Genomic DNA, 25,616 nt, shown 5'->3' with positions numbered 1-25,616 from the left:
ATAGCCTATTTAAAATCTACAAATCAATTAGAGCAATTTGATTAGTATAACAAATAGATAAATGCAAACTTGCTCTAGCTCTACAAGGGTTGCAAGCCACCTATCCAATAATTCTAGTTGTTATGATCACTAGGCACACGATCCACTAGGTCACTACTCACTAAGAGCTCTCACAATTGCTACACTAAAGAGCTCTACTAGATGAACTTAATTCACAAAGCAAGCTCTCAAATCGAGCTACACTAAAGAGCTTGATATAGCTAGTTTACGGGAATGTAAATGAGTAAGTGAGGTGATAATACCACCGCGTAGAGGAGTGAACCAATCATGAGATGAATACTTTATCAATCATCGGGAGAATAACAAAGGGTAAGAGACAACCAATTTTCTTCCAAGGTTCACGTGCTTGCCAACACGCTACGTCCCCGTTGTGTTGACCAACACTTGGTGGTTCGGTGGCTAAGAGGTGTTGCACGAACCTCGTCCACACAATTGGACACCGCAAGAACCTACCCACAAGTGAGGTAACTCAATGACACGAGCAATCCACTAGAGTTATCTTTCGGCATTCCGCCGGGGAAGGCACAAGTCCCCTCACAATCGTCGGAGATGGCTACGAACAATCATCAACTCGTGCTAATCCTCCTCCACTACTCCAAGCCGTCTAGGTGGTGGCAACCACCAAGAGCAACAAGTGAATCCCACAGCAAAAACACGAACACCAAGTGCCTCTAGATGCAATCACTCAAGCAATGCACTTGGATTCTCTCCCAATCTCACAAAGATGATAAATCAATGATGGAGATGAGAGGGAGGGCTTTGGCTAAGCTCACAAGATTGCTATGTCAATGCAAATGGCCAAAAGAGTGAGCTTTGAGCCGGTCATGGGGCTTAAATAGAAGTCCCCACGAAATAGAGTCATTAGGCTACTCACTGCACTGAACACGGGGCGAACGGACGCTCCGGTCATATTGACCGGACGTAGGACCCCAGTGTCCGGTCATGCGATGCACGCCACGTGTCTCTTCTCTTTAAATACTGAGCGCCCGATCCTAACGGTTAAGTAATGACCAGACGCGCTGCTGTGAAGTGACCGGACGCTGGACCTCAGCGTCCGGTCGTTTCCAGTAAGCATATAGAAGCGAGAAATCACGACCGGACGCGTCCGGTCATGCTCGACCGGACACACCCAGTATCCAGTCACTCAACGTCATCATACGTCAGACTGACCGGACTCAGGCCCTGAGCGTCCAGTCAGTTTTCGTGCCAGCGTTCGGTCATGAGACCGAAATAGCGCGCCCTCTGCTGCCACTGACCGAACGCGCCGGTCCAACTAAGACCAGCGTCCGGTCACTTACAGTGACCTCCGTCTTTTCTATATAGGGAGCCGGTGGCACCGTCGGACTGTCCGCACTCTACGGGCGGACACTCCGCCGATGAAGTTTATAACCCTTGCTCAAATGTGCCAACCACCAAGTATATCACCTTGTGCACATGTGTGTTAGCATATTTTTATAAACATTTTCAAGGGCGTTAGCACTCCACTAGATCCTAAATGCATATGCAATGAATTAGAGCATCTAGTGGTAGTTTGATAACCACATTTTGATACGAGTTTCACCCCTCTTAATAGTACGGCTATCGAACCTAAATGTGATCATACTCACTAAGTGTCTTGATCACCGAAATAAAATAACTCCTACCATTTATACCTTTGCCTTGAGCCTTTTGTTTTTCTCTTTCTTCTTTTCAAGTCCAACCACTTGCGCCCCGATCGGCTGGGGCTGGCTGGCCAGTCCCCTCACATGGATACTATTCACATGAACTAGCCAGCATTAATTCTCTCACATAAATAAACCAGCAACGATACGAACCAGCCAATCGAACAGGCTGTTGATCATTACCATGACATCACCATCATCATGTCATGATCTTCATTTGCTCCACCACTTGGACTAGTGCTACCTATCTCATAATCACTTTTGATAAACTAGGTTTGCACTAAGGTTTTCATCAATTCACCAAAACCAAACTAGAGCTTTCAACCGGGCACATCGTCCAGCTTGTCGGGTCCTTTCACCTCCTCGCCTGCTTCGTGCTCCATTGTTTCCTTGCTGCCCTGCTTCGTCCAACAATGATGCATACACATCTAGCTCCATTTAGATTTTAGGGGTTCACTGCATATTTTCTACCACGTGGCATTACCACGTCAGATAAAATATCCGCGTGGGAAGTATGAACCTGTTGTGTATCATTTAGCAAGTTTAGGTATTCAGAAATGTATTTTCTAAGTTCATGGACCTAAGTGACACCCTATTACAAGTTCAAGGGCCTCTCATGCATTTAACTCTAATATATATATAGACAGAAAATATAATACAATATAGAGATAGGCATGGAGAAGAGATTTTCTAGACGAAAATATAAGAGCATCTACAAGAGTACCCTATTTCTCTTTCTAATCCTTGGTTTTTAGCAAGATGAGAAAAATCCCTCTCCAACATCTCCTAATCCATGCTCCTAAAATTTACCCACTTGGACAATCCTCACCCATCACGCGTAACTTTGCGCGTAGTCGCAGTCGCGCAACTCCTAATCCATGCTCCTAAAATTTACCCACTTGGGAAATCCACCCCAGTCGCACATAACTTTGTGCGTAGTCACGGTCGCGCGGATAATGCTTTCTATCTGTCAGTCCTCCCCCGTCTCGCGTAACTTTGCGCGTAGTCATGGTCGCGCGGATATGACTTTCTGTCAGTCGGTCAATCTAAAGATGGCAGGGTGTGGGTAAGAATAAGGAGTAGGAAAGGGTTCCTGATGCAAATGTACAAGAGAGAAGGAATATATAAAAGTGATTATGATAATTTAGGAATAGTATAGGATTCCTGATTTAAATTATATTCTATATTTTAGGAGTAAATTATTGGAAACTCTTGGAGATGGCCTTCTTTTTTTTCCTCTCAGTACCTTTTTAGGAGTTGAAAAACTACATGTTTTTGGATGAAAAAATAGGATACTCTTGTAGATGCTCTAACAATTAGGGAATTTGTTTAGCACCATGTTTATAACTCAGGCACCACCCCATAGCATAAGTTCAAAGTACCCAACATAACTTGAACTAGCATCTAAGTTACACAAGTTCAAAGCACCCAACTGAACATTTACAGACCAGACAACACTCAACTTAAAAGTTCAGCACAATCTTCTGAAGGTAGTTTTTTTTTCCTTTGCGCATAGGGGCATATGATTTATATTGAGATGTATGCACCGGTGAAAGGTCCTTGTTTGGTTTTGGTAATTGAGTGACAACCTAGGTGGACTAATTGTGTTTATGTGAGATACATAGGTGATTAGTCCACAAGTACATGTGTGTGAGCAACAAATGCCATGAAGGTGAAAATGGCTTGGAGATGTTGCAAAGCTCACACATGTGGTGATGAAGGAGCTTATTGCACATGAGACATGACATTGAGTCATGTGATCAAGGTGGAGAAGATCAAGACAAGACTTGGCTTGATGGACCGGTTGCAAGCGTGAAGGGCAAGTTGAAGGCTTTGGAGTGATGGACCCGCGTGGCAGTGAAGCTTGAGCAAGACTTAGCATCGATGGACGATGGCAACGGTGAAGAGCAAGTGAAGTCAAGATCGATGAACCAATATGATCACATGATGATATGAAGTGGATCATATCATTGTTGATCATGTTGGTGCGTATGTTGCATCAACATTGGAGGAGATGGAATGGAATGCGCAAGGCAAAGGTATAACCTAGGGCATTTCATTTCATCGGTCATAGGTGTGTAGAGAAGTTTATGACCAGGTTTAGGATAGATGGCCATACTATCAAGAGGGGCAAACTTGTTTGCATATCTGTCATCTAAGTGCCACTCAAGTGATCTAACTTTGCATCGTCGCTAGGATTGAGTGGCGTGACAAGTTGAGTGGCTAACCCTTTGGGAAATGATTGTGAAAAGCTAACACACATATACATGGTGGTGTACACTTGTTGGTGTTGGCACATTTACAAAGGAGATGAAGTTGGAGTTGATGTGGATCAATTCAGTGAAGAAATGGAGATGAGAAAGGTCCCACAGAGTGGACCAGACTCTGGTCACGCAGTGATCGGACATTGAGGCTCAGTGTCCAGTCAGTGGTGGCAGTCAGCGTGCAGCGTCGGTCAGTCGACCGAACACTAGCTCTGAAGGTGATCGGACGCTGGTGGTAGTGTCCGATCCTGTTGTCGGACGAAGCAGTGTCACTAGAGAGTGACCGGACATTGGGGGCTGTGTCCGATCACGTTCGACCAGACGCGTCTGGTCGGGGTCGGTACCTTACTATAAATGACCGGACGCTAAGGGCCCAGCGTCTGGTCAGTTGAAGCTGCTGCGTCCGGTTAGAAGATGACCATTGAGATCGGAAGAATACTGTTGAATGCAGGTGACACATGGCTATCATCGGGCGACCGGACGCTGAGGTCCAGCGTCCAGTCAACACGACCGGAGCGTCCAGTCGACCCAACAGTTGCCCAGTGAAGGGGTAACAGCTAGTTTAGCCCTTGGGGCTATAAATAGAAGTGGCCTTCGGCCATGGCTGGAGTTGAGCACCTTGGGGGACTTAGTGTCCATGCTTGAGAGTGCTTAGGAGCCCTCCATCTCACATATATTTGATAGTGATCATTCGATTGTGTGAGAGAGCGATTCTAGTGCGATTGCATCGTGAGGTTGCATCGAGTGGCACTAGGTGATCGAGTTGCAAGCCGGTGGTGCTTATTACTCTTAGAGGTTGCCACCTCCTAGACGGCTTGGTGGTGGTCTCCATGAAAGCCTGCAAGAAGCTTGTGGGCGCTCCGGAGAAGTGCTTTGTGAGGGGCATTGTGCTCGCCCCGTGGGAGCCGCAAAGAGCAACTTTAGTAAAGCATGTCATTGAGCTACCCTCATCTTTGGGGTAGGTTCTTGCGGCGCCCAATGTGCGGGCTTAGCGGGTGATGCTAATTAGCCGCCGAACCACCAAGTGAGCGGTCGACACAACGGGGACTAGCGTGTTGGCAAACACGTGAACCTCGGGAGAAAAATCATCGTATCAACCTTGTTCTTCCTGTTGGTTTGCATCCCTATTACACAAGCTTGCAATTACTTTTATACATATTAAGCTTGTGTAGTTGCTCTTATAGTTAGCTTGTGTAGCTTACTAGTTACCTTCTTGCTTGTGTAGCATAGAAGTAGCTCCATTGTGTGGCTAATTTGGTTTGCGTAACCTTGTTAGTCACATTGCTTAGTTTGTGTAGCTAAGTAATTGCGCTCTCTAATTTGGCATTGGTTGCCTTGTTATTGAGCATTGCTAGTGAGCTTAGTTGGCTTTGGGCTTTTGCTTACTAGAATGTGTAGGAGCTCCCTTGTCGCTTAAAGTACTAGTGGCATAGGTTTGTGTGACCTTGCTTCTAGAATTGGTTAGGAGAGCTCTAGCTAGCCCGGCACCTTTGTTGCTTAATTAGTATCTTTGAAAGATGCTAGTGAATATAGATAGAGGGGTGTAGTCTTGGCTAGACCGTTAGTTTAATTCCGCACTTGTTTCGGTTAGCCGACACGATTAAGTTTTAGAAAAGACTATTCACCCCCCTCTAGTCGTCATCTCGACCCTTTCAATTGGTATCGGAGCTAGGTCTCTCATTTGTGGTCTTCACTGACCCAAGAGGATGGCAAACTTTGGGCTAGAGGTTGTTTGTGACACACACATTTTTGATGGCACAAACTATGCACGGTGGAAACATCATATGCTTGATCATTTTCGTGAATTGGGTCCCAAGGCATGGTGGATCATTGTTGTTGGTTTTTCTCATGACGCTTTGGATAAGGACAACTTAACCCAAGCACAAGAGGATTGCTTACAACTTGATCATTGTGCTCTCTATTATCTAAGTGTGCTTTACATGATGATGTTTTTAGACGTGTGTGGGACTTGGAGAATGCTCATGATATGTTGGCTACACTCTAAGCTTCTACGGTGATTCCTCCACATGAGATGATGGTAAATTCAAGGAGGATGCGCCTAAGAAGGAGGCGCATGAGTGTGTTGAGCATGACCACAATTTGGTGATTGTGGAAGATTGCTCCACCTCATGGTCAAGTGCATCTCGACGGCCGTGGTGACTGTGTATCCGGCCGGGAACGATGCTGCTGACACCTCGTGGTCCCTAGACGAGCAGCTGCCACTGCCACTATCCCTCCTATGCTGCTCCTGCGTCGCCGTCGTCGTTGCTGCCATGGCAGTGGCAGCGGCGCCCCGGTCGGAGGACCAGCTGCACTGCCTGGGTTGTGTCTGGTAGAAGATCTTGCACACCACCAGCTCCCCCTCCTTCTCCTCTTCTAGGTCGCCGAGGTGGTACTGGTGCATGACCCAGTTCGTCTTCTCCGGCTTGCGGTGCTTGCCGAAGTTAGTGTACAGTACCAATATCTTCTTGCACCCCTTCTGCCGGCCGTTCACCATCACCGGCCGCGTCTTTCCAGTCTTGTGCCACCTCGTCTCGCCCTTATGGACATCGCACTCCGTCTGTATCTTCCTCCTCTTCCTCGTGCCCGTCGTGTAGGCCTTGGACGGCCGGTGGAAGAAGTGCTTGCTTAGGCCATCCCTCGTCACACCTGATGATGATCATCAGCACATGCAAGGCATATGGATGCAAGAACTGTAGTGTTAGAAACTGAGAGCTGGGTGGGTGGCCAATGTTTCTTGAAAGATGCAACAAACCTCTGGAAAAGATAAGAGAAAGAAAGGAAAGAAACCTATTTGGAAACTTCAGAAGCATCTTACCATCATGACAGAGAGGAGCTGAGAGAGGTAAGATCAGGGTAGGCACAACTTTCCATAAACAATAATTCTCTTTGCATATACTCCTACCCAAGAGCACATGTAGACAACACTAAGAATAGAGGGTAGAGCACATCGAGAACAAGGGAATATATGCCATATCCCAAATCCAAACCATGGCACATAATTCATGGTGAAACAATCCCAACATACAATATATCACTCCATGAAAAGCAAAGCTCGAAAGGCCAGGAATATGACTGTATAAGTATATGGTTCAGAAATATTTCTGCTAATGCCTAGTTTATTAGATAGAGCTCCATCGATCACCTGGAAGTTTCTCGGGTGGGTGTAACATATGCCGTCCTCCCCATCTATCGTGGGTATGAACTCGTCGATGAGAGGGTGAGATCTCGAGCCTTCATCCTTCACTTTGGCCTCGAGGTGCTCGATCAGCTCCTGGTCAGTTGGATCGAACTTGACGCCTGCCGGCAGCCCCACCCAATCCTTGTTGCAGTTACAGCAATTAATCCCATCAAAATAAGTTGCACCACCAAGTCTCATGGTAGTATGATACTGATGCTAGCTGAGGGGGTGCAACTGTGCGCACAAGATACGAAGGCAAAACGAAATTATTGTCAACTTGACAGTTGACACATACTTACTACATACCGGTTTTGCTGTCGATTTTCTCGCCGCAGTGGGGGCAGTGCTTCGCGGTGGAGATACCGGGTGTTCCTCGAGCTTCTCGTTGATGAGCTTGGAGCTGCTGCTGTGCCCCCTATTCATGTCTGGTTCATACGCGGCACCAGGAGGCAGTGCGCATGCATGAGTAGTAGTAGTAGGGGAGGGATGATTCTTTGTTTCTCCGTCTTGCTGCGCTGCAAAGTAAAATCAAAACAAGCATATATATGGTCATCAAGCAAATTCAGCAAGAACACGAGATGGATCGAATCGAAACAAGCAGGTGAACGAAGGCAAGAGAAGCAAACCGAAGAGCAAGTCGGAGGAGCAGTAGTACTAGGGGTGCAAAGGAGGAGAGCGAGCAGTGAGGGAGAGGTGGTACATATAAAAAAATCGAGGCAGGCAGGCAGCTGCTTTCACCGGTTTAATACATGAGAGCAGAATTCCTGCCTACTTTAACTGAAGCCCACCCCTCTAGCCCTTGAGGAAAAGTTAAAGGGCCCCCTCTCCTCCCAAGCTCTCTCTATCTCTCTCTCGCTCTCGCTTAAGCACGACACAAGACATGGACACCTTTCATCTATGCTTGATTAATTATAATTAAACTGCCCGTAAGATGGTGCCGCGGCATGCACCTTTGCCTTAGACGTTTACTGTTGATGCAAGTGTTTTTTTATTGGGCTTTCAGACTTTCAAGTTCAGGGACTGTCTGGCTGGCAAGCTAGGACAAGCAAAAGCAAAAGGCATATGAAGAACGGCTGCCTCACCACACCACACCACAGCTGTTACTGCAGATTCCACACCCTGCAGTGCACTCACTCCCACGCGGAGAGAGAGAGAGAGAGAGAGAGAGATTGTATCTACTACTATCTAGCCAAGTAGGCTCAAGGTAGCAGCATTAGCTTGCATGCATATACTATCAAACACGCAAATCTGAGTATCTGACATCAGCAACGAGTAAACCACTTAGGTTATTCAGTGCACAATGTAAGAAAAGGGCCTAATAATCACGGTTCACATAAAGTAAACATGTGAGGATTGGTCAAGGGTTTTTTTGGTCATTATTGTTATTTTTTCTCTAGCTTGCATTGCATGCATGGGATGATGGAAAGGGGAAATTTCTTTCCACTGCACAATAATGAAGTTTGCAAATTGCAGGAGCAAGATATAACAGAGATAAGAGGTCTCACATGGGCATATGGAGGAGGCCTTGTGCTCAAATGATGATCCTTTTTGCCATGAGAGTGCGTGATGCTGGAGCTGGACAGAGAGAGAGGTGAATCCCAGAGCTTGCTTCCTACCCAAGGCAAATGGAGCAGTACAACACTTGATGGCCCGGCCCCAACACCTCGAATACTTTTAGTACTACAAACTGGGTATAGAGGGTAGAGCACATAAAAAATATGCGCCTGCTGCATCGCATGCGTGGACAAAGGAGCAACCTTAGCTTCTCCTACAAACATTGAAAATTCATGAACTTTTATAGATATGTAAGCTTTTTATTAAACACTAAAAGGCATTGTAATGAGCTAGAAATAAACTCAAATTAAACCACTAGCCGAGGATAAAAGAGACAAATACATTCATCTAATTTTTTATGCATCCAGAATACGCATGGCCTATATAGTTTTTAAAGCAACGGAGAATGCTTCGTGGACGGTTAGACCTAAGCATTTTTACCTATCTTACCAAAAGTTGTGGCACAGCAGATGATAGAAGCCACGAGCAAACAAAGACTAAAGGCGCACCTAGTGTAAAGAGCTCCCACTCTATGCGGGGTCTGGAGAAGAGTGTCAGTGATTAGCCTTACCCTTGCCTGTGTAATGCGAGGAGACCACGACTCGAACTCAGAACCTTCCGGTCACAGGCGGTAAGACTCTACCGCTTGCACCACTGCCAAAGAGAATCTTGCCACATCTCCTTGTCCGGTTTGTCCCTGTGACATGTGGAGTTTTGGTGGTAAAAAAAGAAAAATCTGGCATGCTTTTTTCTGGATAAGGAATTCCATTGATAATCAAGAGGAGTTTACATGAATGTGATCAATTAGATCACGGACAAGGGGGCACTTCTAACAGGGTGCTGATTCTGATGTTCAATAGTAGCACAAGAAAATGTGGGAGAAATACTGCACACGGAAAAAAGAGGAGTTTGCTTCAATACTAGTAACTCAATCCACGAATCACAATCCACTACATGTTTACTTGGTCCACAACATATCACATAGTAACATTTATCTCACTTTCATTTTAATGGTGGGAAAAGTGTGCGATTTGGAAACATATATTATTAAAAAATATTTTCACAATAGATTATATGGATGTCGATCTAAACATAGATTCGAAAGATATTTAGTTTATTTTGTATAACTACAGAAGTGGGCAATGTAGATACATATTAAAGGGGCTACTTTATATTATATTATATTTTAGATGTGGGTAATTTAAAAAACAAATTTAGGGGTTACTTCGTACGTAGTATTATCTTTTCTAATGGTAGATATGCGTAATACGGCTATTCTAAATTATTTTTCACAATCACTACTGGAAACAGGGCCTTTGTCGAGTGCAAACTACTTTGCCGAGTGTCAAAAATCGGGCACTCGGTAAAGAATTGCACTCGGCAAAGAATTCTCTGCCGAGTGTCGGGCACTCGACAAAAAAGGCACTCGGTAAAGGACTTCTTTGCCGAGTGCCAGGCTCTCGGCAAAAGCGCGGCACTCGGCATAGGCTGCCCCGCGTAACGGTGTTCGGCCACGTCCTTCTTTGCCGAGTGCCTACTGTTAGGCACTCGGCAAAGATTTTTTTTTTGAAAAATACTTTGCCGAGTGCCCCTGACACGGCGCTCGGTAAAGATTCAATATTTTTTTTTGAAATGTCTTTGCCGAGTGCCTAACAGCTATGGCACTCGGCAAAGGGAGGAATTAAAAAAATATATTTTTTTTGAAATACCTTTGCTGAGTGCCTCCGTGAAGGCACTCGACAAAGAGAAAATTTCTAAAAAAAATTCAAAAAACTTCTTTGCCGAGCGCCTTATTCTTGCACTCGGCAAAGACCCCCTTTGTCGAGTGCCATGCCCCAGCGCTCGGCAAAGTTTTTTTTTGTTTTTGGCCTCCAAATTTTTTGTGCAGCCCTTTTAAAGTACCAGAAACTCCTTGTTAGAATTTGAAGATTTTTTATAGCTTTTTGATATATTTAATTACTTTATTTCGTTTACTTGAATTTTTTTTCAAAAAATATAAATTTGAACTGCACGTGGTACGAATAATAGAATTTAATGATTCAAAAAATGATAGTCATGTTACTGAGTGTAGCGTGAGGCCGTATTCAGGAACGGACCTAAAGTTTTGGACATCTTGTTCACGAAACATGACCGCGAACTTGCGTGTGAAGTGTTTTTAAATTCTATAAAAAGCAAACCAAGTCCGAAAATCATGAAACTTGTTGAGATGTCGTGATATCATATGTGGAGGCTATGATAAAAATTTTAGAAGATTTCGTGCACGTTGTCACGCACGATGTCCTGGTTTGTAAGCATCGTACGTGACAACATGCACGAAATCTTCTGAAATTTTTATCATAGCCTCCACATACGATATCACGACATCTCAACAAGTTTCATGATTTTCGGACTTCGTTTGTTTTTTATAGAATTTAAAAACACTTCGCACGCAAGTTCACGGTCATGTTTCGTGAACAAGATGTCCGAAACTTCGGGTTCGTTCCTGGATACGGCCTCACACTACACTCAGTAACATAACTATTATTTTTTGAATCATTAAATTCCATTATTCGTACCACATGCAGTTCAAATTTATATTTTCAAAAAAATCAAGTAAACGAAATAAAGTAACTAAATATATCAAAAAGCCACAAAAAATCCCTAAATTTTAACGAGGAGTTCCTGGTACTTTAAAAAGGGCTGCACAAAAAATTTGGAGGCCAAAATAAAAAAAAAAACTTTACCGAGCGCCGGGGCATGACACTCGGCAAATGGGGGTTTTGCCGAGTGCCAAGAATAAGACGCTCGGTAAAGAGGGTTTTTGAATTTTTTTAGAAATTTCCTCTTTACCGAGTGCCTTCACAGGGACACTCGGCAAAGGTATTTCAAAAAAAACTATGCCGACGACCGGATCGGGACACTCGGCAAAGTTGCAAAGGGGTGGATGGGGGCACTTAGGCGAATTCGGCCGGGCAGTCACACAGACAGACAGACCCGCGCCGCCGCCCTTTCCCGCGCACGCGCCGCCCGCCGCAGCGCTTCTTCGCCGCCGATGCCGCGCGCCGCCCTCCCCTCCTCATGCGCCGCGCCCGCGGCCGTCCCCGCGCCTGCCAGCCACCGGGCCACCGTCGACGCCACGCACCGCCGCCCTTCCCCGCGCCACGCGCCGCCCACCGCAGTCCTTCCCCGCTGTCGTCGTAGTGCGCCGCCCTCCCCTCCCCGTGCGCCGCGCCCGCCAGCCACTGAGCCACCGCCGACGCCGCGCGCCGCCGCCCTTCCCCGCGACGCGCGATGCCCACCACAGCCCCCCCCCCCCCCGCCGACGCCGCATGCCGCCCTCCCCTCCCCGTGCGCCGCGCCCACCAGCCACCGCCGACGCCCTTCCTCGTGCCGCGCGCCGCAGCCTTTCCCCACCGTCGATGCCGTGCGCCGCCCTCCCCTCCCCGTGTGCCACGCCTGCTAGCCACCGAGCCCCGCCAGCCCTCGCCCCCGCGCCCGCGTGTGCCGAGCGTGGCCAGCTCGCCCACGCCGGCCTGCCAACACCGGCGAATGGAGGAGGGGCGGAGGAGGAGGAGGAGGGGGAGGAGGGGAGGAGGAGAAGGAGGAGGAGGGGGAGGAGGAGGGGAGAAGTAGGAAGAGGAGTAGGAGCCGGCCCTGCCCCCGGCCGCGCCCCGTGGACCGCCTGCCCCGACGGCTCCCGTGCCCGACCCCATTCCCGACTCCAGCGACCCCGACCCCGACGCCGCCCACCCCTACCCTCGGCGCCCGTTAGGTATGCCCTCTCTCTTGTTGTAGTGCTAGTGGTAGTAGTAGTATTAGAAGTAGTGGTGGTAGTAGAGCTAGTGGTAGTAGTAGTAGAAGTAGTGGTAGTAGTAGTAGTAGAGCTAGTGGTAGTAGTAGTAGCAATAGTGGTAGTAGTAGTAGTAGAACTAGTGGTAGTAGTAGTAGCAATAGTGGAAGTAGTAGTAGAAGTAGTGGTAATACTTGGATATATTCTTCTGCATGGATTGATATCCAAACTACATGGCTTCTCTTGAGACATATGTGCTTGTCGGCCATCGTGCCGTTATTTTTTGCAGGTTTTGGAAACCTCACCGTGCAGGGGAGGTTCTGCCAATTTTTTAAATGATAGTATTTTGTTCTATTTTTATAGAGAAGAGCCCGTCAGAGCCGAGTCAGAGTTCCCATCGCCGTGTCGGTCTGCCTGCATCGCGTTGCCTCGCCACTGCACCGACCCGACACAGCCCCGCTAGCCTGACTCCGCCGCCACCCTAGGTATAACCCCTCTTTTCATATCATGGTCGTAGATCGTGTAACCCAGTTAGGCGTCTCCCGTTCGAAAGAGATACGGTTGGAGGTATGCAGATCTTTGCATATCTATAACCGTATCTGTTTTGGATTGTCCATGTTTTTTGGACAGCCCGCGGATACGTAGATGGGTTAGTTTCCATGGTCTGCTCTGATCCGAGACAGAGTTTTGGCATCACCTCCCTGTTGTTCTCCGGATACGCACTCTTCTTTGGCGGGACATGTATCTGGAGAACAACGGGGAGGTGCTGCCAAAATTCTGTCTTGGATAGGAGTAGAGCATGAAAACTAACCTCATCTACGCATCCGCGGGTGGGATTAGGACCTATCCACACCTATTAGACAGTAGGAACACCATGCAGATGCAATTGATGGTTACATTACTCGCTGATACATATGTTAAAGGATGGATGACCATTAGTGGATGTACACGGGCTAAAGAAGTCAGAATGATTACACCACGGAATGGATGAACAAGACCGATGCTTTCTTGAACAGTGCATTTGATAAGGCTGCTAAAGGACATTGCCTAGTTTTGTGTCTCTGCAGCAAATGTGGAAATAGGAGAAGGGTAAACAAGGTGAAAATGGGTAAACATCTTGCGAAGAATGGATTTACGCCGGACTACGCCGTCGCCCTCGATGCGGAGTACCCCAACAAGGCGGCGCGGGTGAAGGTAGAGTTTTGGGTAAGTCTTCCTCGCACAACATTGCTCAATACGTCGCATTCATTGGACTTTTCTTGAAATAATGAACCGATACATTGCTTTTGTATGTAGACTTATTACAGATGCGAGGAGGGATTTGAGGCCAGGGCGGAGCAGGTGACTACCAAAGCCTGCAAAAAACTCGTCACCGACATGCATCATGAGGTGCGCATCTAGGCCATCGTAACCTACTACGGGTCGAAGCTTGGAGAGAGGAAAACCAAGAAAGACGCAAGAGAGATGCAGCTGACCCGGGAGCAGTACCTTGAGGTAAATGAAGAACATCAATATTGATTCGTTTTGTGATTAAGTTGGTTTAATTTTATCTTCTTATATGTCTAATACTTGATGACGTGTAAATGATTCCCTGGTGGTGCCAAGCGTATCTCGAGTGCTGGACGATGATGGTTGAGAGGTGGTTCACGGAGGAGTACCTCAAGATGCACAAGGATGCCCGGGACCGTCGTTTGCAGATGCAAGGTCCAGCACACCATCAAGGCAGTCGTAGCCTCGCCGGATACAAACAAGCATGGGTATGCGAATTCATTTATCTATTGTGACGCTCAGTTCTGCCTGATTTCTAATCATCGTGATGTCTTTCTCGCAGTTGGCGTCACATAGTGGTTAGGCTTACTCGGACTTCTAGGTATGGTGTATGGCCCACAAGGGCAAGGCGACGTCTGATGTCTCCTTCAACCTGGAGGACCCGCCCGAGGCATATACGAACCCGAGCATCCACTTCCGCATCAGTGAGTACACTAAGGTGGTGAGGTCGCTCCATGAGCCAAACCACGATCCGAGCACCCAGGACTTCGATTGAGAGGCCGTCAAGAGGGCGGGGCAAGGCAAGAAGCATGGGCAGTTCTGGTTTGGCGACGGCGTTATCGACACGGCCTCTACTCCCTCTCTCTCCTAGATCCGAGCATGGAGCACGAGCGAGAGCCCGGCCATTCGCACACGGTCGACCGCTGCACAGCATTGGGTCGATGCACTCGAGGTTATTCCTGTTTTACTCGTCATATATTGATCTTTACACACCTTAATTAGCTTTGCATTACTAAAACATTAGAGTAAAATATTGTAGGCCCGACTGGAACAAGAAATGAGACAACGTCAGGAGCTGGAGGCCGAGCAGCAGAGGATGGCAGCCCAGCTAGAGGCCGAGCGGGCCGAGCAGCAGGCCCAGGCGTAGAGGCTGACGGACATTACGGAGTTCCTACAAGGGCTTGGGCAACGTGTGGGCTTCTCTCTGTCAGCTGGGCTGTTGGTTCCACCTCCGCCTCCGCGTCCTGCAGTGTAGCTACTCCTATGAGTATGAAAGTTTTTTTACTTTCGCTTGTGATTTGCTTGTATGGCCTCTACCTTCCTAGATTAGCTATCCAAATAATCTTGTCTCACATGCAATCTTTTCTCCTTTGTGCAGTCTCTATCTGACGGTGGTTCAAATAATCCATCTCATGCACCTTCGAATGATAGAGCTGGGCCTTCACCACAGTCGTAGTTGCCGAGATGAGTGCACGTTGTATTTTTTTCATTTGTTGTTCACTTAGTGATGGACTTGTGATATACTTGTGATGCACTTGTGGACTTTGATGGACTTGTGATGGACTTGTGGATTTATTTGGATAGACTTGAGCACTTATTATTATATATGTGATATATATTGTGATGAATGTGATATGTGCGGATGGATGTGTGGATGGATGAGATATATATGTGATGGATGAGATATATATGTGATGAATGAGATATATATGTGATATATGTTTGTATGAATTTATTTGTCATGATGGAATATAAAAAAAATTAAAAATTGCCATTTTTGGTCACTTTGCTGAGTGTTCCACTCGGCAAAGGACCCTGTTGCCGAGTGCCATGGTCACAGCACTCAGCAAAGCTGGAAAAATAGGCGTTCGGAAAACCATTTTTCTAGCTTTGCCGAGTGCCATGACCATGGTACTCGGCAAAGATTTTTTTTTTAAATTAACTTTGCCGAGTGCCGGTCAGAGGGCACTCGACAAAGAATTTTTTTAAAAAAAATCTCAAACTTTGCCGAGCGCCGGCCAGGGGGCACTCGGCAAAGAATTTTTAGAAAAAAATAAAACATCTTTGCCAAGGGCTGGATAGAGGGCACTCGGCAAAGAATTTTTTTAAAAAAAATAAAAAATCTTTGCCGAGTGCCTACAGGTTGGCACTCGGCAAAGCGACCGTCAACGGGACTGGCGCCGTGACGGTCGTTTTTCTTTGCCGAGTGCCCCCGGGCTCTCTGCAAAGCCTTTGTCGAGTGCCCGATAAAAGACACTCGGCAAAGAGGACTTTGCCGATCAATTTTTTGCTGTGTGTTCTTTGCCGAGTGTCGCACTCGGCAAAGGCTTTGCCGAGTGCAATTTGGCCTTTGTCGAGTGCCTCAGGCACTCGGCAAAGAACCTGAATCCAGTAGTGAATGATATAGGTGGTGCAATTGCCGAGTGCAATTTGGCCTTTGTCGAGTGCCTCAGGCACTCGGCAAAGAACCTGAATCCAGTAGTGAATGATATAGGTGGTGCAAATTTAGGGGGTTCCTTTACGTGCTTAAGATGCAAACTTAAGTGGCTAATGTATGTATTTTTAAGCGGATAACTTTTAGAAAACTGAGTGGATCCAATGATAACTATTGACGATGAAATGTGATCCCATCGTACGGACACAAGATTGCACTTCTAACGGGGCACTGGTCCTGATGTTCAGAATTAGCACAAGAAAATACGGGAGGAACACTGCAGGCCCGCGTTATCTGCGTGCGTGGCTAAATTTGCTTCAATGGTACCAGTAACTTGAATGCACAAGGCACAGATCACAATCGACTGGTTGTCCGAAGTCCGAACAGCTGGGGCCCAGGCGCCACTTGCCCCGGACACCACCGTTCAGCTATCCCTGTGGCTCCCCTCCCATTGCTGTCATGTATGGAGACCCCAGAGCCCAGACTGCAGAACACAGCATGAACCTGACCAGACCAGCGGCAGGGCTGGTGGTGGCCCCACTCGCAGAGGACCATAGGGTGGGCCACCCTGCTCGGACGGACAGGTATCATATGCCTAAGGTCCTTGGCTTGTCCCCGCGTGGGACTGGGCGCGCGACCGCGACGGCGCCACGCCACGGCGTCGGCGTCGGCATCGTCGGCGTCCGAGAAAGCGCGAAAGGGCCAGCTGCTTGGGTTGTTCAACAACAACACCTGGACGGACACCAGCAGCAGGTCCCGGCCCTGGTCTGCTACTGGCTGCTGCTGTCCCTTCTCTTCCCTTCCGCCTCACTCCATCCAATCCCGTGAAAAGAGCGAGGAAGGGATTTTTCTTCTTGTTATATATAATAAAAGAAAAACAAGAGTAGAAAGCCAAGGTAGGTAGGGCAATCCAAGCGATCTCTTCGACCAGTCCACCTCCCCGTGTGTTGCATTGTGCCTCTCATGGGCAAATCGGGCCATTATGACCTGACAACCCCTCCCAACGGCGACACGACGTCTCGCGGGACGACGCGCGCGTGCGGCCATCAGACGGAGAAGCCGCGCATGCGGCCGGCGGCGATCGTTCCGTGCGTCGTCGTCGTCGTCGTCATCTGGCTTGTGTTAACTTAATGTCCCTCGGCCCCTTTCTCATTGTGGTCCGTCAAGAAGACACACAGTGGTATAGCAGTGACACCTCGTTCGGCTTCGGTCCGGGCTCATAAATGTTAGGACTAATCAACCCAATCACGTTTGACTAAGCATGGCAGCAGGCTTGGGAACGCCATCATCAGCGGGTCGGTCGAGAGTTGTTTTGGGAGCGAGAGGAGACGTCTGTGCGTACATACATACACTAGGAGTCGCGGTTCTGGCCAACCGACGGATCCGTCGCCACCTGCTTGGTGGGCGCGCAAACGCTGATCGCCGATGCTCAAGTCGCAGCAAATACGTATCCTGATGCCATGAGTGCACTGCAAATACGTTCTTTTTCTGGCTTCGCTGAAAGCAACACCCCAGAAAGGCTAATAAATAGTAATGCAGGAGTATTACTTAGTTAGCAGAATGTACTCATGCATTTGACTGATCTAGGCTCTTAGCGTGAGTGAAGAGTGAAGTAGTGGTACCACATAAGACCTGAGCAGCCATCTCTCTGAAACCCGACCGTCCACCTGAATCGATATAATACATGTAGCAGAGCAGACGCGTTGTTCAACGGTCCATTGATCACAGCTTTCTCTGCGCGGCACACAACCTGTGCACACATAGAGCAAGATCAGTCAAACAGGTCGGGTTATCGACCTCTCGACACATTCCGTGACAACAGATATGCACCTACCTATCCTAACTAGGGCGATAGGAAGATGGGAACAGCCATCAGCTGCAGGAACAGAGTGTTGGCGCGTCGCGGTTTTTACAGTTGATCACCGGCTAGCCTGCATGCCACGCGATGACGACAGCGGATAGAGTAGGAGTAGATTAGAGGCAGGCGAGACGGGACGCCGAGGTCGTATATGATAAGTACCATGCGTGCTGCTGTCTGCACTGCACCTGCTCTGGTCGTACTCGGCACTTGGGGCAGACAGCACAGGTCCCCCTCCCATGCGCCATGAGGACTTTTCAACATCATCAGGCACGAGCTTCAACAAGCACATGCTGCTTCCTTCCCTTGATGGTTATTTTAAGTGTATATGTATACCCACTGGACAAAAAGGGTAGCAACAATCATTAGATGATCAAGCTGAAACAGCTGCGGCTTTATGGGAAGAAGCAACATTACATACATGCATGAGGAAATGTAGTGAGAGGCGTAAGCGATTGAATTGAAGAAACAGAGATAGTTTACCCCATTTTGCCTGTCATAAACGATTACATCTCACTGGCTCTGCTGCTTCCAGGCCTATGCATCAGCTACTTGAGAATACTGTGAATCTGTGTTCTAAAAATTGGGGGATATGAATGGTTTGATCAAGCCATTGGATGTGTCATCAGCTTCTTTTTTCCTATACAACTGGGTTTGCTCAGCTGGGTTTCTTCAAGATACAGTATATGTTAAGGTTCAGACAAAACAGGGGTGTAGGAAAGGTTTGTTCAAGGAGCTAATTAACATAACAGCTAAATGAAGATCACTGACCCTTGGATTCCGATACTGTTAGCAAAAGAGTGAGCAATTCATGAAAGCTCAGAGTGAAATTGCTCCCCCCCCCCCCCCACCCACACACACACACCAAAAAAGCTCAGAGTGAAACGAATTGCTCCACATGCTCATCATCAGCAAGTGGCAGAATTGGGGGCCATTTTTGTCACACTTACGATGTACTGTAAGTGATAAAAGGTGTGCCTGGACTTTGGAGTAACCACCATTGGCAAAGGTGATTTACATTGACTCTATGAAACTAACACCAATAGACTAGCTAACTAGCAACCTCTCGCTACCAGCTACCGCTTATGCAACGACAAACACTGAATTGTAGGTTCAGTAAAACCATACCGCCTTCAGCTACAGAAGGCTACCACGCATTAGGCCTCGTACAGTTTGCATGCTTGATCTGTGCCTTCTACCAGATACGATATCGTGATCCGATCAACAGCACTAACTGCTCACAAAGTACGATTCAAACAACCAACGACCCTGCACCTACGCTCACAACGACCAATCACCTGCATATACCAACCCTATTCATGCACCAAACTCTTTGCCCAAATCTCGATTTGCCCATGGCAACTTGGGCACTTGGCCCGTATATCATCATGCTTATGTCCAACGCATACAGAAACAGGCAAACAGCCCAACAAAAGCACAAGGGACCATCTGACAGCCTTGTACGAGCAAATCTTCAGGGGGCCCGGGAAAAAAATGCAAGCCAGCTGCAACGCTGCAACTGCTATTTATGAACTGACACCGGCATTTCATCGAGCAGGTGATCGAAGCTATGCGCATGCCTAGCGTATTTTCACCTTCACCTATTGGCAGTTTGGCACTCGCAGAAGGAATTTCTCCACTTTTCTGTGATGGAATTGAGAGCAATCTACTCCGGTGATAGAACACCCGCGCCAAACACATAAGGAAATGCAACGAAATTAACGAGATACTTCACAAGTTGCACAAACTTTCTGCCAGAAAGTCGATATGCTGAGAGCGGATGCGCAAAGCAAGCGACGAAATCCCTAATCGGCAATCTACCAAACAACTCACCTGCTCGGCGCCAGCACGGGGCTGCGAAGCGATTGCGCGTCTCACTGTGCTCCTGGCAGCGATCGGCGTCAGTCGCCGCGCCAAGCGAACCGCGACCGTCCTCCCGCATGCTGTGGCCCAGCCCTCGCCTCGCCACCGGCACCGAAGACGGTGGAGCCAGCAAGCGGCGCCGGTGATCGCCTCGCCCCATCTCGGCGTGCACGGGCCACGGGCACGGCGCGGCGGTTCACGCGTGATATGATCCGGCAGGTCCAACAGAGACTAACAAATTTGGGCCTATATGGGCCACATTTGTAGGCCGAAAATGAATGGGCCGGCCGCACATGCACGGCCTCTCTCGCTCGATATGCACACACCCCTCTCGAGTGTGTGAGAGCTCGATTCGTTGCCGTCCACTTGTCTCACGGCCTGTCGCCATCTCCTTCCTGAGTTCCTGGTTGCTCCATCCCCCGCCTCCTCCACGCCACCGGCGACGATTCCATCGAGCCACTCGGCCACAGGAACCTGCGACCATGTACCGAGTCGCCTCCGGCCTCGGCGCCCTCAAGGTGAGCCGCCCACGCCTGGAACCCTACCCTTGCCTTGACCTCCTTGGCTCCTTTCATTTCCGGTAGATCTGGGTGCGATCCGCCGATCCGCAGCGGCGTCGCTTGTGGTCGCGTCGCGAGGCGGAGGATCCTTCTTGTCGGAACCTTCCCGTCGTCCGGACTCACGCGGGCTTGATGCGTAGCGTGGTCTGTTGAATTGAGGACGTGGTTGTTTGAGATGCGATGTTCAGTACCCTCTAGCTTGTTTGTAGAATTGTTATGTGAATGTGGGCTGTGGGGGGCAAGTGGAATCCGTGCTTTTGCGAATGTTTGTGAAGGCATGAAAACTTTAGTAGAGTGAGTTCTGCTAAGTCCGCGCTGATCATTTGTTCTCAAGGGGTCGTGTTAGTTGCTTGATCCCTGAACCATCCTGACAGTGTATTAGACATAGTAAACTTTTAATGCATGCTAGAATTGGTTCCATTTTAATACTTGGTTTCTGTTGGACACTGACCCTTTCTTATTTGGTTACGATGGATCAACTGAAATATATGATTTCGAAATCCCTAGTTACCTCTCACAAGTCTTGACTGAAAAATGGGCTTGAACTCCTCAAACCACCAGTGTTTACTTCTCACGATTACATGCTTATGTTGTAGTTATTTTGTTCAGTGCATGTGTTTGAAACCCTTGTGATGTTTTGTGTTAGTTAATAAGCGGTGTGATGTTGAAGAATGTTTCATTTCATTCAATCATTCATTACCACTTATGATACTAGTTTTCATGTCTGTTTATAGACAGAAGATAGCGCCACGGTTTTTTATGTAGACAACCCTTTTTTATGTGAGGATGTATAAAACTCCGTCATTCTGATTCCTTACACAAGATATTGCTCTGCAAGCATACCTTTACTGTAATAATAAACAAAGAGTCAGCACGATTTTCTCGGGGTGTTCGTATGAAGCTTTACGGCATTGACCACTGAACTGTAATATAGGTGCTTTCCTTTTATTTCAGAGGCATGGGGCAGATGCTCAAATGATGAATGTTGCAATCAGGTGTGCCAGCACAAGTGTTGCACAGGGGTCGTCTGGTGGCTTCTGGACCTGGTTGACTGGTGCGCGGTCAAATCAAATACCTCCTCCAGATTTCACACTTCCGGGCGTGACTATTCCTCCTCCGCTACCTGATCATGTGGAGGCTGGCAAGACAAGAGTCACAACACTTCCCAATGGTGTTAAAATAGCCTCTGAGACATCTGCAGTATGTCGTCTTTGTGTTTATATGGTTACTCATTCCATCCATGCCCTCATCAGCAGCTGATAATAATAGGGTGTTCTCTATTTCCTATTCAGGGATCATCTTGCTCTGTTGGAGTTTATGTTGATTGTGGTTCTGTATATGAAGCACCTGAAACAACAGGTGCCAGTCAACTGTTGAAGACAATGGCCTTCGCAACCACTGCCAACAGGAGTGAATTGCGGGTTGTGCGTGAAATTGAGGCAATAGGTGGCAGTGCCAAAGCATCTGCTAGCCGTGAGATGATGAGCTACACTTACGGGGCCCTGAAGACTTACATGCCTGAAATGGTTGAGTTGCTTATTGATTGTGTACGCAACCCTGCTTTTCTTGATTGGGAGGTCAAGGAACAGGTATTTCATCTTGGTGTCATCCCCTTCCACATGTCTGTTTTAGTTTAATGTATCATGTTCTTTGCTGACATAGTGACATGTTTCCTTTTCAGATTTTGAGGCTAAAGGCAGAGCTTGCGAAATCATCAAGTAATCCTGAAAATTTCCTTTTGGAGGCTCTTCATTCTACTGGCTATTCTGGTGCTTTAGCAAACCCACTAATTGCGTCAGAATATGCAATTAGCAAATTGAATGCAGATGTCCTGGAGCAATTTATAATTGTGAGATTCATCTCCAGAATTTCTTTAGTATTCTTTATGTCCTGGTATCCTTGTTGACGTGTTATTTGTACCTTTTGTTGCATGGGTATCAGGAGAACTACACTGCTCCCCGAATTGTTCTAGCTGCTTCAGGTGTTGATCATGATGAATTGGTATCTATTGCTGAACCCCTTCTGTCTGACATTCCCAGTGTATCTGGAACAACAAGGCCAAAATCTACCTACATTGGTGGAGAATACAGAAGAAGTGCAGATTCATCGGTAAGCATTAGGATTCAGTCCATTCATCAAGTCACTTATCTAACCGCTTTCATCACCTAGATTTCTATCCTTACTTTCGCCTTTGTCTTGCAAAATAGAACACAGATGTTGCATTGGCATTCGAGGTCCCAAGTGGTTGGCTCAAAGAAAAAGATTTTGTGACCGTATCAGTTCTTCAGGTTCATTAGGCAGTTTGTTGAGAGATTCACTATTTTACTAAACAAGGTATGCCAATTGAATGTTTTATTAACTAAGAGCTCTACATCTTTTACAGACACTTCTGGGCGGTGGTGGCAAATTTTCTTGGGGAAGGCAAGGAAAGGGGCTGCATTCGCGTCTAAGTAAGTAGAACAGATGTTTATATTTTACCCTTTAGCATGCCAGATACTATGTATTCTTTTGAGAAACTGCGGGTGCATTTGGAGACTTGGAGTTGTTCAACTATCTGACTGGTTAATAATTCAAATAGGATTTGCTCCCAGTTTGTACTAGATTGATACTGCTCACCCTGAATTGGTTATTCTTTATCAAGATCTTATAGGACAAAGCAACACAAACTGTAAAATATGTTGTTCAACTTTCACACTGTTGGAGAAGTATTATTGATCTAGTAGTGTCATCAACAAGTGCACTAAGGTTTAGTTGTTCTAGTTCGGATTGCACCATAACTATTCTTTTATGTTCATTTCATCTAGTGTAGATCTTTACCATAATGTGAAGCACTATGAAATACAAAAATAATCTCACAAATCGAAGCAGTCAGGATCATACCAATCCCTGAATTTGAGGTGTGCTTTGTGGCTTGTGCAGACCATCTAGTAAATGAATTTGATCAGATCAAGTCAATCTCTGCTTTCAAGGACGTTCACAGTAATACTGGCATCTTTGGAATCCATACATCTACTGTAAGTATTAAATTCACAAGCTTGCTAAGTCATGCATAATGTAGTCATTTTAGTAAATATCATGTAATCATATGTATGTTTTGGGAGGAAACGGTCACTTAAAACTTGTTACAGTACATATGTTACCTTTTCTGTGTGAAAACTCAAACCATGCTTACAGCATCACATAGCAAACTCATTGGAGGAGTTAAAACGATCATTACAGAAATGAACATAGTGTTCATAGTTTATATTTCAAATACAAATCATAACAAAGTGTTATCTCATAATCAGGATGCATCATTTGTTCCTAAAGCTATTGACCTAGCAGCAAGAGAGCTCACTTCCCTTGCAACTCCTGGACAAGGTATCCCAACTATCCTATCTTGGCTGTGGGCTCCTGTTAGTTAGATTCCTTGCCTGCCTGGAACTTCATTTATTCTCATTACAGTTGACCAAAGCCAACTAGACCGTGCTAAAGCCTCAGCTAAATCAGCGATACTGGCGAACCTGGAATCGCAGGTATATAGGAATGTTTCAAATATTTTTCTCTTTTTCTAAAACAAAATGTTATACATTTCTGTGACTGCTGATGGTTCACTTGAATAATTGAAACTATAGGCATCACTAACAGAAGACATTGGGCGCCAAGTTTTGGCATTTGGTGAAAGGTAATGTGTTTTGAATGTTATAGTGCTGTGATAATTTCACCTTTTAGCTGTGATTCTATTCCCTTCGAGGTCACAACAGGATGCTGTCATGATATTGCTTCAGAGAGACGGCATGTATCAAATGTTTCCTGCTGCTATTGTAGATATTATGTTCATGGATGTTATTATTATGTATATGTCAATGAAAGATATATTCAACTGCTGATGCTTTTCTATTTTGTTATCTCTGTGTCATGCTCACCGGTCCACCTAATCATGGCTTCATAAAAACCCTGCAGGAAACCTGCTGAGCACCTTCTCAAGGCTATTGATGGTGTTACTCTGAAAGATGTAACATCTGTTGCTGAAAAGATCATTTCATCGCCATTGACAATGGCATCTCATGGAAACGGTAAGTGACAGCTAGTCACCTTTACATTGTGCGATATCAACTAGAATTCCACTAGAATGTTTCTGACCTATCGTCTGCATTCTGCAGTTCTGAACATGCCAACTTATGAGTCGGTCAGTGGCAAGTTCCACTCAAAATGAGGAGTACATGACCCTTCATTTTATCACCTTTTTTTCTAGACAAGTTTAGCGGTCCCTTGTCATTCACGCCTAAGGCCATGATTCTTGGTCAGTTTCAGAAGAAATAAGGAATCTCATACAGTTTTGTTTGTTAAATCTGTGATCACTTCACAATTGCCTTCTTTTTCCCTTTCCTTTGCGGAGCATTCATGTGGTTGATGCTGGTGATAGACCAGTAACGAGCTTGTAAATTTAACTGAACCCTGGTCCCTCTTTCTGTGACAAGGCCCCCAAAGAGTGTACAAAATTTTCGTAAACCTTTGACAAAAATGTTGAAGCACCTGAATAATGATTCTACAGAACTGAAGTTTGCAGATTCGTGTTTGAGGCAAAATGGTTATGGTGTACCTTATGATGGTGTAAGTAGGTAACCGACCATTGGTGTTTTTCGGGTCAGTTAGTTTGGTTTATTTCTCCCCTAAATTAATTACATGGTATGCCATTCTAATTCGTTTTAGCAAGTTTTGGGTTCACTTAATGATCGAAAACTAGTTCCTGGAACTTGCATCCCTATCCATGTATGGCTTTAAATCTTACCGCGGTAACTTTTCTCAGGTTTGCTAGTGCAATAGTGTTGAGCTTCGAACAGTGACCTGCAGTGTCTTAGAATTGGCCGTCTTTTGAAGAACGCCCATTTTCCGTTTGTTAATCGAACCAGCAGAAACTAAGCGCACAAGGATTCATGGAAAGGGTGAATTTCAATAGCCTGCTGATGAAGTTTGACGAGACGGTAAAAAAGTTCTAGATTATGGTCACGGTAAATTAGGGAGATTCTAGACTATACTGCTGAAACATGTCTTACGGTTTCGCACTGTAAACAGGTCAAAAAAACCTTTGTTCGGATTTTTATGGTCACGGAGGAAGTCATTTTCACGGTTGCAGCTGCAGGTGGGTTCCGATTGCGAGTGG

General features: G+C 46.6%; 2 protein-coding genes, 1 long non-coding RNA gene and 1 pseudogene across 3 annotated transcripts; 1 reads left to right on the top strand and 3 right to left on the bottom strand.

Annotated features, from left to right (window-relative positions):
* Positions 1-6,044: 6,044 nt before the first annotated feature.
* Positions 6,045-7,379, bottom strand: LOC136460160 (NAC domain-containing protein 75-like; annotated as a pseudogene).
* A 4,274-nt stretch (positions 7,380-11,653) lies between these two features.
* LOC136460159 (uncharacterized) lies at positions 11,654-12,412 on the bottom strand. Its single transcript, XM_066459973.1, has one exon. It carries the CDS (start codon positions 12,410-12,412, stop codon positions 11,654-11,656), a length of 759 nt encoding a protein of 252 aa, XP_066316070.1.
* A 4,980-nt stretch (positions 12,413-17,392) lies between these two features.
* Positions 17,393-20,101, bottom strand: LOC136457535 (uncharacterized). Its single transcript, XR_010759743.1, has 4 exons — positions 19,884-20,101; positions 18,027-18,389; positions 17,815-17,942; positions 17,393-17,689 (listed from the first exon to the last, which is right to left on the bottom strand). It is a non-coding gene; the product is annotated as an uncharacterized lncRNA (long non-coding RNA).
* Positions 20,102-20,265: 164 nt separating this feature from the next.
* On the top strand, positions 20,266-25,021 carry LOC136457534 (mitochondrial-processing peptidase subunit alpha-like). Its single transcript, XM_066457564.1, has 13 exons — positions 20,266-20,431; positions 21,428-21,673; positions 21,766-22,062; positions 22,155-22,322; positions 22,415-22,582; positions 22,681-22,761; positions 22,857-22,923; positions 23,393-23,487; positions 23,761-23,833; positions 23,918-23,988; positions 24,088-24,137; positions 24,416-24,528; positions 24,616-25,021. Exons 1-13 carry the CDS (start codon positions 20,396-20,398, stop codon positions 24,666-24,668), a joined length of 1,518 nt encoding a protein of 505 aa, XP_066313661.1. The 5' UTR covers positions 20,266-20,395; the 3' UTR covers positions 24,669-25,021.
* Positions 25,022-25,616: the final 595 nt, after the last annotated feature.

This window comes from Miscanthus floridulus, chromosome 6 (assembly GCF_019320115.1).
Source record: "Miscanthus floridulus cultivar M001 chromosome 6, ASM1932011v1, whole genome shotgun sequence".
Classification (NCBI taxonomy): domain Eukaryota; kingdom Viridiplantae; phylum Streptophyta; class Magnoliopsida; order Poales; family Poaceae; genus Miscanthus; species Miscanthus floridulus.
This window is presented reverse-complemented; position numbering and strand designations above follow the sequence as displayed.

Excerpts from the sequence above, each read along its gene's own strand:
- LOC136460159 (XM_066459973.1), bottom strand. The coding sequence starts at position 12,412 with ATGGGGTCGGGCACGGGAGCCGTCGGGGCAGGCGGTCCACGGGGCGCG.
- LOC136457534 (XM_066457564.1), top strand. The coding sequence starts at position 20,396 with ATGTACCGAGTCGCCTCCGGCCTCGGCGCCCTCAAG. Across the intron at positions 22,583-22,680 it reads GAAGAAGTGCAGATTCATCG|AACACAGATGTTGCATTGGC; the intron begins GTAAGCATTAGG and ends CTTGCAAAATAG. Across the intron at positions 22,762-22,856 it reads TGACCGTATCAGTTCTTCAG|ACACTTCTGGGCGGTGGTGG; the intron begins GTTCATTAGGCA and ends CATCTTTTACAG.